The sequence below is a fragment of the Salmo trutta genome, chromosome 4, assembly GCF_901001165.1.
Source record: "Salmo trutta chromosome 4, fSalTru1.1, whole genome shotgun sequence".
Classification (NCBI taxonomy): Eukaryota; Metazoa; Chordata; class Actinopteri; order Salmoniformes; family Salmonidae; genus Salmo; species Salmo trutta.
Genome location: NC_042960.1, coordinates 24,182,027 through 24,196,828, shown reverse-complemented (window position 1 = coordinate 24,196,828; position 14,802 = coordinate 24,182,027). Strand labels below are relative to the sequence as shown.

Sequence of the window (14,802 nt, the reverse complement as noted above, 5' to 3'; positions counted from 1 at the left end):
TATAGTGCTGCTATTAAACATGAACATTGCTTAACATTCCTACACTACAGCCTATATCAGATCAATTTCATAGACATCACCACTTGCTTGTTGCTGGAACTATTCACATAAGGCTGACGGGAGAATTCACGTGCGACTGAACCGGCATCTATAGTGCTGGCAAAGCGGCAACAGCATCAATATCCAAATCCATGTGCTACTTACTGCCATTGAATCCTTGAACAAAGCATTGAAACCCACCCCCCCCCCCCAAAAAAAAACAAAGAGCGAGCTATTCTTCCATTCTAACATTGCTTCAGAAAATCATTAAATAATGCAAGAAAATACATCATTTGGAGGTTGAGATTTAATTGGAAATTAGACGAGGCCTGACAGTGAGCATCTGCAACCACACGGCTGGGGTTTATTCATTACGTCTTGCGTCGGAAACTGTTTACAAACCCAACGGTTTCCGTTTAGTTTTCATTTGGAGTAATGATTACACCCCAGTACTACAGGTCAACGGTACGAATGAGTGTTGAGAATGATGTATTCGAGTTAAAACACACATTCACATGCCCCACACTTTTACATGCCCGCTGCCATAAACAAACACACAATTAACTCCCACATCTGGACATCACAGACAGTCTCCATAGTAACAACTGGATACATGCATCCAGAGGAACTCCAAGAACTTAGAATAATAACCCACAGTGCAATTAATCTAGCTATACACATATCTCTCTCTCTCTCACACACTTGATAAACACTTTGTTCCATTTAAACAGTTTTATTAACATTTCAAAATCTTCATAAATAATTAGTGAAAAAACAACCAAACCAAAAAATAGTTATCCATGTCGTCTTATTAGTTTGGTCCTATAATGTGAAAATGGTCCCCAGAAAAATTCTAATGATTTGTCCAAACAGTCAGTTCCTCAGAAAAAAACTAAGGAATAATAAAAGCCATTTAGCAGACACACAAATGAAAGGAAATTGGGAGGAAGGAGGTAAACTGATACTCAAGCACGGACAGGACGAACGCGTCACTACATTTACAAAGCGCATTTACAAGGGGTTGACTGCTGGACTCAAGGACATGAAAAGAGATAAGAGGACGCTTTTCGCTTCCCGCCCAATCCCAAAGCAACCCCATGCGGTGTCCCAAATCACACCCTATTCCCTATTGAGTGCACTACTTTTGACCAGAGCACTATGTAGAGAATATGGTGCCATTTGGGACACAGCCCATAACACCTCAAGATGCCTCCCTCGTAGATCTGACAGGCATGAATAAGCAATATAGGTAGGTATGTGGCTTTACTATTACCATATTGCTAACACTAATTCAAAACTATTAGCTCTACAAAGGACCATCAAGTAGTGTCACTAGGAAAGAAGTGGCTAAAGGGAGTTGATTTGGAACCGGGCGTAAAGGCATGCTCTACAATTTGTTCTTTATTTCTTAGTTGTTTATATATGGAATGGATGACGTAGCGTTGACTCAACGTACACGGATGGATGGACAGAAGGACTGTTCTTTTCTTTCTTTCTCTATTTCGTGGAGAGGATGAGAGCCACGATAAGACCGTAGAGCCCTAGGACCTCTGCGAAGATCAGGATGAGGATCATGCCCACAAAGAGCCTGGGCTGCTGAGCTGTGCCCCGAACGCCTGCGTCGCCCACAATGCCAATGGCAAAACCAGCCGCCAGCCCACTCAGCCCCACACTCAGCCCAGCACCCAAGTGGAGGAAACTCCTACATGAGAGAGAGGTGAGGGATAGAGCGAGATGGAGAGAGGGTAGAAAGAAAGTTGGGATGGAGATGCGTTGGAGAGAGGGAGAAAGAGATGGGGAGGGAGGAAGATTTATTTAAAACAATTGCAGTCAAAGCATCCAAAGAGATTGCAGACCATCAGTTTACAGATGTAGGACATTGCTAACACTTCTGAAAAACAATGGTGAAAAATCCACCAATCCTATCAAGTGGAGCCAATACCATATTACCAATCAGATCGCTTCAGACATGCAATGCCCAGCGGTAGACTTGAGAATGGGTAACTAGCGTCAATTTCTGAGCTCTTACTTGTAGAGGGTGACTTTCTCTGAAATGTTGTTGGCGATGAGCACCGCCACCACCAGCCCGTAGATGGCGATGATACCTGCCATGACCACAGGAATGATGGACTTCATGATGAGCTCCGGCCGCATCACCGACATGGCAGCGATGCCCGTGCCACTCTTAGCCGTGCCATAGGCTGCCCCCAACGCTGGAGGAGAAGGAGAATTTAGAATTTCAAAAAGACAGAATTCCAAGACCATCCTATTTTGTCAACAGAACACAATTGTTTCAAGTAAAGAGAACGAGAGATTAGATTGTTATAGAGCGTGTGGGTATTAAAACCAATGGAGTTTGACAGTAGTGTTTGCGCTTGTTGATCAAAGCCCGTTTTCAATCACAGGTAAGCTTCCCTTTTCACGCTTTGTAGCTCTAGGAAAAACATCTTAAATCTTTACATCTATGAAGAAACAAATGCATTAGCACATTGGTAATGCCCATCACAATGGTTTCAGGAGTTTGTGCAAGGTGGAGAAAGAGGTTGGGGAGTTTGTGTGTGTTTAATGGGATAGTTTGTGATTTTGTCAACGAAGCCCTTTATCTACTTCCCCAGAGTCAGATACAAATGGTATCCACAAGTTCATGTCTCTGCGTCCAGTATGAAGTTAGTTAAAGGTACATTCACGAGCCAATGCCAACTAGTGTTAGTGCAATGACTGGAAGTCTATGGGAACAGTCATTCCAGTCGTTGCACTAATGCTAGTTACCAATTGTGTTAAAGCTAGTTAACAACTCCCTTCAAACTGAACGCAGAGACAAACAACAAAATGGTATCCACGAGTTCATCTGACTCTGGGGAAGTAGATAAAGGGCTTCATTGCCAACATCCCAAACTATCCCTTTAACTCTTGAGGCTCACACCTTTCTGTGATTGCAAAGGTTCCCAAATTCATGAGAGCCTATATGGCTGCCTTCATTGCTTTAAAAACAAATCTGTCCTCTTCTCCCCTTAAACTGTACTGATTGGCAAAGACTTGACAGGTATAAACAACATGGTGAAAACTATGGTGAAAACATTAGGATGGCTTGGTCAGTTCTTTCAGTGAGGAGAGAGGATGCGAGGATTTTAAGGAATAACTATTTTAAAAAAGAACCACTGAGAGAAAGACTCCAGGATGTAGCCAGAGAAAGACATGGTGTGTGTGTCCCAATATCTCCTTTCTCCTGAAGTGTACACTTGTTCATTACTTCCCACAAACCTAAAAAAGCATTGTCTTGATGGTGGCATGGGAGACGTATACTGAACAAAAAATATAAAACTGCAACAATTTCAAACATTTCACTGAGTTACAGTTCATAGAAGGAAATCAGTCGATTGAAATAAATTCATTAGGTCCTAATTTATGGATTTCACATGACTGGGCAGGAGAGCCTCGGAGGGCATAGGCCCACCCATTTGGGAGCCAGGACCACCCACTGGAGAGCCAGTGGGTGGACCTAAGGCACTGCATCGCAGTGCTTAAGGTGTCACTACAGACCCAGGTTCGTTCCCAGGCTGTGGTTTGGCCGGGGTGGGCTTTACTTGACTCCTTGTGGCGTGGCAGGCCAGGCACATGCAGGCTTACTTCGGTCATCAATGTTTCCTCTGACACATTGGTGCGGCTGGCTTCCGGGTTAAGCTGGCAGGTGTTAAGGAGGTTTGGCGGGTCATATTTTGGAGGACGTATGACTCGACCTTTGCAGCGATGAGACAAGATCGTAATTGGATATCACAAAATTGGGGAGAAAAAGGGTAAAAAATAAATTCTTATGGTAGAGAAATTAACAATGAATTATCTGGCCACTGGTCTGTTGGACATTCCTGCAGTCAGCAGGCCAATTACACGCTCCCTCAAAACCTGAGACATCTGTGGCATTGTGTTGTGACAAAACATTTTAGAGTGGCCTCTCACTAACAGGGACATGAACACATTTGGGCACAACATTTGATAGAAATAAGCTTTTGTGCATATGGAACATTTCTGGGATCTTGTATTTCAGCTCATGAAACATGGGACCAAAACATTGCATGTTGCGTTCATATTTTTGTTCAGTGTAAATAGCCAAGAGACAAGGACAAAGTCTCACTTCAGTCAACTTTTGTTTCAAGTAAATTAGGCTAACTTATGCGTGTGCAACGCTTCTAAAAATGAATCTTTCAACTCAGCTCTTCACATGCAGTGTTGAAGCGCAAGGTGGGATAGGCTATACGTTTTGTAGTTCCTTGACTTTTTGCAATTAATTTACCAGCTATGAAACAAAACTGCAGAAATACTTAGAAAATAGCTACTGCAGAACAAATGTTTCCAGAAATGTGATCATACTTGACCATTTTTATTCACAAATACAAGTGAAATGCTCACACTGTGGAGACTGACCACCCGCCAACGTGGCTGGTGAATTTGACCTGCCAATGCCAAAATCTACCCGCATTTGACAGGTGTTAATTCTAGTCCCTGAATGAGAGATAATGGGGACATAGCCATGCAGTGCTGAACCCCGAAGGCAGTAGAGCTAGCCTAGCCAAACTGAAGTGAAAAAATGCCAAAGGGCGAGGCCAGTCTGGTATTTAACTAGGCAAGTCAGTTAAGAACAAATTCTTATTTACAATGACGGCCTACACTGGCCAAACTCGGACGACGCTGGGCCAATTGCGCGCCGCCCTATGGGACTCCCAATCACGGCCGGTTGTGATACAGTCTGGATTTGAACCAGGTTGTCTGTAGTGACGCCTCTAGCACTGAGATGCAGTGTGTTGTGCCACTCGGTTTAACCAGCCTATCATCCACAGTACTTTAATTAGCCATGTAGCCAATTTTTCACATCTCCACAAATATCAGCGTGGGGCATGCTGGGTTTGGGCGGTTCATTTGCATGGCAAAGAGGGAGTTTGCAATTCATTGAAATTCATCTCATCACGCTTCATAACATTCTGGAGTATATGCAAATTGCCATCATACAAACTCTGGCAGACTTTGTGAAAATTAATATTTGTGTCACTCAAAACTTTTGGCCACGACTATACACACAATAGCCCATAATGACAAAGAAAAAAAAAAACTGGTTTTTAGAAATGTATTAAAAAACTGAAAAACCTTAAGTATTCAGATCCTTTGCTACGAAACTCGAAATTGAGCTCAGGTGCATCCTGTTTCCATTGATCATCCTTGAGATGTTTCTACAACTTGATTCGAGTCCATCTGTGGTAAATTCAATTGATTGGACAATATAGGGAAAGGCACACACCTGTCTATATAAGGTCCCACAGTTGACAGTTCATGTCTGAGCAAAAATCAAGCCATGAGGTCAAAATACTTGTCCGTAGAGCTCCGAGACAGGATTATGTCGAGGCACAGATCTGGGGAAGGGTTCCAAAAAATGTCTGCAGCATTGAAAGTCCAAGAACACAGTGGCCTCCATCATTATCAAAAAATGGAAGAGGTTTGGAACCAGCAAGACTCTTCCTAGAGCTAGCTGCCCGGTCAAACTGAGCAATCGGGGGAGAAGGGCCTTGGTCAGGGAGGTGAACAAGAACCCGATGGTCACTTTGACAGAGCTCCAGAGTACCTCTGTGGAGATGGGAGAACCTTCCAGAAGGACAATCATCTCTGCAGCACTCCACCAATCAGGCCTTTATGGTAGTAGCCAGACGGAAGCCACTCCTCAGTAAAAGGCACATGACGCCCACTTGGAGTTTGCCAAAAGGCACCTAAAGGACTCTCAGACCATGAGAAACAAGATTCTCTGGTCTGATGAAATCAAGATTGAACTCTTTGGCCTGAATTCCAAGTGTCACGTCTGCAGGAAACCTGGCACCATCCCTACGGTGAAGCATAGTGGTGGCAGCATCATTCAGTGGGGATGTTTTTCAGCGGCGTGGACTGGGAGATTAGTCAGGATGGATGGAAAGATGAACTGAGCAAAGTACATAGAGATCCTTGATGAAAACCTGCTCAGGTTCACAGACTTGGACGAAGGTTCATCTTCCAACAGGACAACGATCCTAAGCACACAGCCGAGACAACACAGGAGTGGCTTTGGGACAAGTCTCTGAATGTCCTTGAGTGGCCCAGCCAGAGCCCAGACTTGAACCCGATCAAACATCTCTGGAGAGACCTGAAAATAGCTGTGCTTCGATCCTCCCCATCCAACCTGACAACGCTTGACAGGATCTGCAGAGAAGAATGGGAGAAACTCCCCAAATACAGGTGTGCCAAGGGTTAATCGCTGCCCAAGGTGCTTCAAAAAGTACTGAGTAAAGGGTCTGAATACTTATGGAAATGTTTTTTTGCTTTGTCATTATGGGGTATTGTGTGTAGATTGTGGGGGGGCAAACTATTTAATTAATTTTAGAATAAGGCTGTAACGTAACAAATGTGGAACAAGTCAAGGGGTCTGAATACTTTCCAAATGCACTGTATATTTACCTTTGCTCGACTAAAAAAAAATCTTGGTCGTCCAAACAATCGACCAGTCGACTAATTGCGGTCAGCCATAATTCTGGTTGATGGGCACCTCTACAACCAGGTGTTTTACATTTCTTGAGAACAGAAATATTTAAAGATTGGGATGCCATGAAATTTGATTTGACATATGTCCACTCTTACACCTTTCTGTAATCTGTCACATCTAAATACATTATAATCATTTACTTCAATGTCTATCATCAGATACAGAACCATTTAACCATGTTTCTGAGAGAACCAGGACACAAGTCCTGTACCCAAATGTCAATTGTCAACTTTTGAAATCATACTTTGCACATTTAAAGTGCATTATCCCAAGCCCCACATGTGATTTAAAGTCAGAGGGGGTATTTTAAACTCATTCCCATAAGCGCTAACAGGCATAAGGTCACCTGCAGCTATTTTTTGAGTGAGCTGAGACTCTGCAGAGGTCCCTTGCCGACCAGCTGAGAGCAGAGTAGACTGCGCATTTGACAGACCTCCCTCAAGTTGCTGGCTGTAGTGGCTGGGGCGGGAACTGGGAGAGAAGTGTTAGCAGAGCTCAGTCCACCCTGATGAAGCTCCCAACAAGGGAGTGGAGCTGCTGCAGGGGATTGGTGGCTGCCAATTCTCCATTCTGGGTATTCACAGGAGGCCTTGGTGTGGATCCTGTTGCAGGGTTGGGGCTGCAATGGGGGGGAGGAGTGTCCCAGGCCTGTCCTGGGGATGGGAGTAGGGAGGGTAACTAAAACTAGCCTGGGAGGGAGGTTGTGGGGAGAATTGAGGAGGGCAGTGTGGCTGGCGAAGCTCCAAACATTCAGCATATGAGGACTGATGATGTGAATGATACTGCATCATGTGGTGCACTACCCTCAATAGTGTTTTTCTAGACCCTAGGGTAGTGGTCGTAGCTGTGTAGAGCTGGGCTGTGATGGGGCAGGTCTGGTAGAGCTTTGCTGAGGCGGGCCTGGTCTGGTAGCATGGGAGGGAGGTTGTAGGGGGAATTGAAGAGGGTAGTGTGGAGGGCAGTCTGGCCAGCGACGCTCCAAACTCTGCATGGGGCCTCTGACTGTGTACGGCTTGGGCATAGCTCAGTGAATCTGCATGCAGTTCTTGGGAAAGAAGTGGTGTGGGGGGGGGGCAGTGTTGCTGGCTGTTCGCCAGTCTGTATGGCGCCACCGAATGCAGGTCTAAAGGTGCGCCTGATTTGTCTCAGTGAGTTTGTGGCTGTTATGTTGCTCCTGTGAGGTGGACTGACCACCTAGAGCAACATCCTTTAACGTCCTAAAATGATGAAAGGAAGCCCAGTGGCGGGCAGAGGGAGAAGATGGATGTTGGACGACTTCCTGCTAATTTTCTCATTGATGAAACATTTCATCTCAATACAGTTTTCTGTTCCTCAAACTATAATATGTTATGAACAGTGGACTTAAGTTTTGTAGAGGTTTCCCCTTTGCCAGTTTAAAAAGATTGCGTTGTTTAGGAGTGCAAGGGCGAATTGAGTTGTTTCACATCTTCACTTCAGAGTATGCATTCCCTAACAGAAATATGCAAATACATGCTAGAATGTGGCAATAGGATCACCCTAGCTCATGCTTGGCTCTGCCCACCTCCTTGCTTGTTCTATCCACTGATTCATTTTCTCCCATTGGAAACGACAGGATGTGGTCTTATCTTGGGTAAGTTATACAAATATTTTGCTAATGAAGGCTCTGAGGCTAAGCTATCCACATTCAGCTGTCTTCGAAACCGCTTGCGGATTCTCCGAGAAAGTAATCTTTATCTTCACTGCGCGCACACAGTTCAGGCGAGGTATGCATGGGTGGAAAGTCCCTGGCTGTCTAAGCTTGTGAGTCATATGACTGCGGGTGAAATGACTGGTTCTGGAGAGTGGAGTCAAAGCCAGTATGAAAGGTGCTTTCAAGACAACTGGGAACTCAGAAAAGAACAAGGTAAAATCATGACGTCAAAAGTCGGAGCTCTAGAAAGATGCCAGAGTTTCCGACTTGGAATTCCGAGTTGGGTGACCGTTCCAAAATTATTTTTAAGAGTTCACAGTTGTCTTGAACGCTTGGAAGTCAGAGATTTCAGAGTTGCCAGTTGTTTTGAACGCGACAGAAGAGCAACGTTATGAACCATCTCTGGTGTAGTCTTATAGAGGCCTTTTTTCGGTTAATGCTACAATATTTAATCGCTGACCTTGGCAAATAAAACGTTGTAGTTTACATTTACATTATCCAGAGCGACTTACATTAGTGAGTAGATACATTTTCATACTTTTTCGTACTGGCCACCCGTGGGAAGCGAACCCACAACCCTGGCATTGCAAGCGCCATGCTCTACCAACGGAGAGGAAATGAATGACACAGATCTGATCAAATGAAGAGGGTACCCTAACTCGAATGAATTTAGCACCATCTAGGCTATTGATTGAATATGGCTAGTCAGGTGCTGCATTAGAAGATGGCTTGTCAGTCACTCAGTCTTACTGTGTCTATACCATTGATACTATTTATACAGTTGAATATTTGTAGCTACTTTTTAAGTAAATACCGCAGTCAACTTTTGCAAAACGTTAGGAGATGAAGAACATTGCGTTTTTCATGTCATCGTCACATACTTTTTCATTATGAAGCTTACCGGTAGTCACGTGGTGGTTGTTGTTTACAAGCACACAGCGACGAGAGACCGGAGCCTTGTGAGTCACTCACTGTTGTGCAGCACGCGGCAGGTGATCGAGTTACAGTAAACAACTAAATGTTTGCCAGCTAGATATCTTATATCAAATTAACTGTCTAAAATGTGGTAAATGCTCTGCAGTTGTGCATTTGATTTGCAAATTTAGTAGCTAGTTAGCCATCTAGCTAAATGGTTAGGTTCTTCCAAAACATAACAGCAGAGAATCCACAATGCAACTTGTTCAGCATATGTCGGGAGACACAGTTTGTGTTACAATTGTTTGTCTATCCTGAAATAACTTAGGCTGATTTCCATGAACATGGTCTAAAATCAATTGTTAGGCAACTCCCACAATTCCACTAGTTTAGTATTTGAAGGGAGACACTGAGTTGCAAATAAACATTCTTAAAACACTTTCCATGAACATGGTCTAAAATCATGTTTTAGTCAATATCAACCATGCAACTAGTGCTGCATGCAACGGGAGACAGTTTGTGTGTTACCTGAAATCACTTTTTAAGTTGATTTCCATGAACATGGTCTGAAATCATGCGTTAGGCAACATCCACCATGAAACTAGTTCAGCATATGACGGGAGATACAGTTTGTGTGTTACAATTGGCCAAGCAAGACTCCAACACCTTCATTGAGTTTGCAGGTGACACAACAGTGATCACTGACAACGAGAGACAGCCTATAGGGAGGAAGTCAGAGACCTGGCCGTGTGGTGCCAGGACAACAACCTCTCCCTCAACGTGATCAAGACAAAGGAGATGATTGTGGACTACAGGAAAAGAAGGACCGAGCACGCCCCCATTCTCATCGACGGGGCTGTACTGGAGCAGGTTGAGAGCTTCAAGTTCCATGGTGTCCACATCAACAAACTAACATGGTCCAAGCACACCAACACAGTCGTGAAGAGGGCACGACAAAACCTATTCCCCCTCAGGAGACTGAAAAGATTTGGCATGGGTCCTCAGATCCTCAAAAGGTTCTACAGCTGTACCATCGAGAGTATTCTGACTGGTTGCATCACTGCCTGGTATGGCAACTGCTCGGCCTCCGACCGCAAGGCACTTCAAAGTGTAGTACATCACTGGGGCCAAGCTTCCTGCCATCCAGGACCTCTATACCAGGCGGTGTCAGAGGAAGGCCCAAAAAATTGGCAAGGACTCCAGCCACCATAGTCATAGACTGTTCTCTCTGCTACCGCACGGCAAGCGGTACTGGAGCACCAAGTCTTGGTCAAAAAGGCATAGCAGCTTCTACCCTCAAGCCAAAAGTCTCTTGAACAGTTAATCAAATGGCTACCCGGACTATTTGCATTGTCCCAAACCCACCCCCCAGTTTTACACTGCTGCTAATCTGTTTATTATCCATGCATAGTCACTTTACCTCTACCTACATGTTTATATTACCTCAATAAACTAGTGCCCCCGCACATTGACTCTGTACCAGAACCCCCTATATATAGCCTCGCTACTGTTATTTTATTGTTGCTCGCTACTGTTATGTTATTTCTTTCCCCCCCCCTTTTTCTTAAAACTACATTGTTGGTTAAGGGCTTGTAAGGGCACGGTTAGTACCATCTGTAAGGTCTACACCTGTTGTATTCGGCACATGTGACAAATGGAATTTGATTTGACCTTATTTGTGAAACAATCTTCAAAATGTGTTGGTGCAATTCAGGAGGCTGATTGAGGACTTTATTACTGATGAATGTGTTTTTTTTTTATGACCATGTCCTTTCTGCTTGCATTTTGTATTTACATCGATGTGTGTAAGTTATGTAATTCTGGGCTCATCTGTAAAATAAAGGTTAAATAAAATAAATAAAAATAACCATATTTGGTGGTGAATGGAAATGCAACCGGGTGCTTCAGATGTATGGTGAAACATCTGGCTCATTGTTCTATCTGTGGTTGAGCAGCCACGGTGAGCAAGCTGATTAGCAGATAGGCATCTTGTTGCTAGTCGACACGATTACCAACCATCGTTATTTAAGTATCGAATTGGATGTCTCCAGTTAACACAAAAATACCTATATCAAACTGTATCAATAGAAATTGGCCAGCTTATTACGTCAATGGAAACGTAATCTGTTACGATGGAAATCGCCAGTCCGAATACCTACCCCCTCACATGACAGGTATGATAGCCAGTTATCTAACAAGCAACCGCATCCTCTTGGCTTTTTTGACTTGCCCGCTCCATATTCAACACAACATTCCTTAGTAGTAGACATTTCGGCCGAGAGTAATACGACCCACACACCCCTTATGATTGAACGAGGCATGAGACATATGACTGAACGAGGGTGTTGTGATAGTTAACGTTACCGCTGAAGACCATAGCCGCAGAGGCTCCCATCACTGCGAAGAAAGGGGAGTATTCGGGACTTTCTGACGACATTCTTACGCGTTCAGGGAAAAGCGCACAAACGTCCTTTTTTAAAAAAACGTCAACGTTTCTGTCGATTCTCAACACTCAATTGCAAGGCCCTTTGGTACAGCACAGGGACGACACCCGAAAAAGCCAGCTCTTCACAGGAACACTGGTGTAGCGGTAGAAAATGGCGAAACGGGAAATGTCACATGATCATTCCACTGGCCATGTCCCATTATGTCGATGTAGGGGTGTCCAAAATATCCTGCGTGTCATGTCCATTTCGTTCGCGTGAGAATACAAATAATATAATTTGTTGCAAAGAAAGGTAGAACTTGTTTGTTTATAATTTAATCAAATAAATTAGATGATATCGCTAATTTTGTAGTCATAATGGTATGGTCCGCTGAAGGCTGTCTGTGGTCTATTCATGCTTGCCTGGTTGTGGGAGGGGATGTGCCGCTATGGAACACCGTTTGGGTCTTTGCATGTCAAAAAAAGATATGAAAGTGATGCAGAAGGTTACAATTAGTGGAATTATGCCATGTTTAGACTAGATCATGTTAAACAAGGTTGGAATGTGAAGCAATGAAATGAGTTACCAGTCTACTCGGTGACACCCACAGAACACAACTGTGAAGAGTTTACACAAATATTAGTGTTGTAGCTCTTATCGCGGGACTGTGACTGTGTGAAATCACCTCCCCAGTCAGCCTATTGTGTGGTGTGATGACATTCATATTGCACTCTACAGCTTTACCTAAGGATTGGGGATCAATGAAATGGGGTATCAGTCTACTCAATCCCCAATATATTTTTTCCCAACGTCCTCCTCAGAGTTATCAGACTCCGAAAGATCCACGCAGTATTGTTTTTCCTCAGGAATGGTGTTCAATACACATGGGTTGACAATAAATGTGGCTCAATCCACAGTTGTTTCAGAGTCCTGCAATAAGAGCTATGACGCTAATGGTTCTCTGGGTGTCACTGAGTAGACTGATACCCTATGTCATTGATCCACAATCCATAGGTAAGGCTGTACAGTGAAATAAGTATGCCCCCAATGCAATTCTAAAGTCTAATACATCCAGTGTGATTTCAACAGCTTTTTGTCAAATGAACAAATTGTCTTTTGTTGATTTTATATAACAACATTTCAACCTCGTTTAGCATGATCTATTCAATTAGCTAGGTGTCATCAACTAAAATAACCCTCATTTATAAAGCAGTTCTTATTTGATAATGGTGGTCGGGCCATCTGTGTGAAGCTAGCCACAATAGTGGACTTTGCGGTTAGCCTTCAAAATAAAAGTATGTCATTGACAGTGATGCAAATTAATACAAATTTAATTATGCCATAATTGAATAGATCATGCTAAACGAGGTTGAAATGTTATATAAAATCAAAAGACAATTTGTTCCTTTGACAAAAAGCTGTTGAAATCACACTGGATGTATTAGACTTTAGAATTGCATTGGGGACATACTTATTTCACTGTACAGCCATACCTATGGATTGTGGATCTATTTGTGGAAAAATCACCCTGATTAACTCTTTAATCATATCATAGTTTACCTATTTGCTCATGGTTTTGCCAACACCTAGTGACCTGCTTTTTAAATTATATGAACAAAAAATACTAGATTTTATTTGGAATGGCAAGCCAGACAAAATTAAAAGGGCCTATTTATATATCGAATATGAATTTGGAGGGCAGAAATGATTAATTATTAAAGCATTAGACCTCTCCTTAAAGGGATCAGTCATACAAAAGCTTTACTTAAATCCGAAATGGTTCTCTAGTAAATTGGTAAGAATGTCTCACCCGATGTTCAAGAATGGCCTTTTTCCCTTTATTCAGATTACAACTGCTCACTTTCAGTTGTTTGAAAACAAAATCATCTCCAAAATATCCTTGATAGAGATCTGGGCTCTTCTCTGGCCATGGCAGAGCACTGACATAACTGTCTTGCAGGAAATCACGCACAGAGCGAGCAATATGGCTAGTGGCATTGTCATGCTGGAGGGTCATATCAGGATGAGCCTGCAGGAAGGGTACCACATGAGGGAGGAGGATAACTTCCCTGTAACGCACAGCATTGAGATTCTCTGCAATGACAACATGCTCAGTCCGATGATGCTGTGACACACCGCCCCAGACCATGATGGACCATCCAGTACAGACCCATATCTATCCTGCCCTGCCTTTCTAAAGTCTTCGCAAGCCAAGTTAACAAAGAGCTCACCGACCATTTCGAATCCCACCATACCTTCTCCACTATGAAATCTGGTTTCCAAGCTGGTCATCGGTGCACCTCAGCCACGCTCAAGGTCCTAAATGATATCATAACCGGCATCGATAAAAGACAGTACTGTGCAGCCGTCTTCATCGACCTGGCCAAGGCTTTCGACTCTGTCAATCACTGGATTCTTATCGGCAGACTCAATTGCCTTGGTTCCTCAAATGACTGCCTTGCCTGGCAGTCATTTGGACCTCTGGCACTCTATAGGCGTGCCACAGGGTTCAAATCTTGGGCCGACTCTTTTCTCTGTATACATCAATGATGTCGCTCTTGCTGCTGTTGATTCTCTGATCCACATCTACGCAGTCGACACCATTCTGTATACTTCTGGCCCTTCTTTGGACACTCTGTTAACAAACCCCCAAACTGCTCTTAAATGCTAGTAAAACTAATGCATGCTCTTCAACCAATCGCTGCCCGCACCCGCCCGACTAGCATCACTACCCTGGACGGTTCTGACTTAGAATATGTGGACAACTACAAATACCTAGGTGTCTGGTTAGACTGTAAACTCTCCTTCCAGACTCACATTAAGCATCTTCAATCCAAAATGAAATCTAGAATCGGCTTCCTATTTCACAACAAAGCCTCCTTCGCTCCTTCGCAAATTGGATGTAGTCTATCACAGTGTCATCCATTTTGTCACCAAAGCCCCATATATTACTCACCACTGCGACCTGTATTCTCTCGTTGGCTGGCCCTCGCTTCATATTCATCGCCAAACCCACTGGCATCAGGTCATTTACAAGTCTCTGCTAGGTAAAGCCCCGCCTTATCTCAGCTCACTGGTCACCATAGCAACACCCCACATAGCACGCGCTCCAGCAGGTATATTTCACTAGTCATCCACAAAGCCAACTCCTCCTTTGGCTGCCTATCCTTCCAGTTCTCTGCTGCCAATGACTGGAA

At 43.7% G+C, this 14,802-nt stretch overlaps 1 protein-coding gene across 1 annotated transcript; it reads right to left on the bottom strand.

Moving 5' to 3' along the window:
• Positions 1–331: 331 nt before the first annotated feature.
• Positions 332–11,789, bottom strand: LOC115192105 (V-type proton ATPase 16 kDa proteolipid subunit). Its single transcript, XM_029750239.1, has 3 exons — positions 11,544–11,789; positions 2,069–2,252; positions 332–1,741 (listed from the first exon to the last, which is right to left on the bottom strand). Exons 1-3 carry the CDS (start codon positions 11,614–11,616, stop codon positions 1,537–1,539), a joined length of 462 nt encoding a protein of 153 aa, XP_029606099.1. The 5' UTR covers positions 11,617–11,789; the 3' UTR covers positions 332–1,536.
• Positions 11,790–14,802: the final 3,013 nt, after the last annotated feature.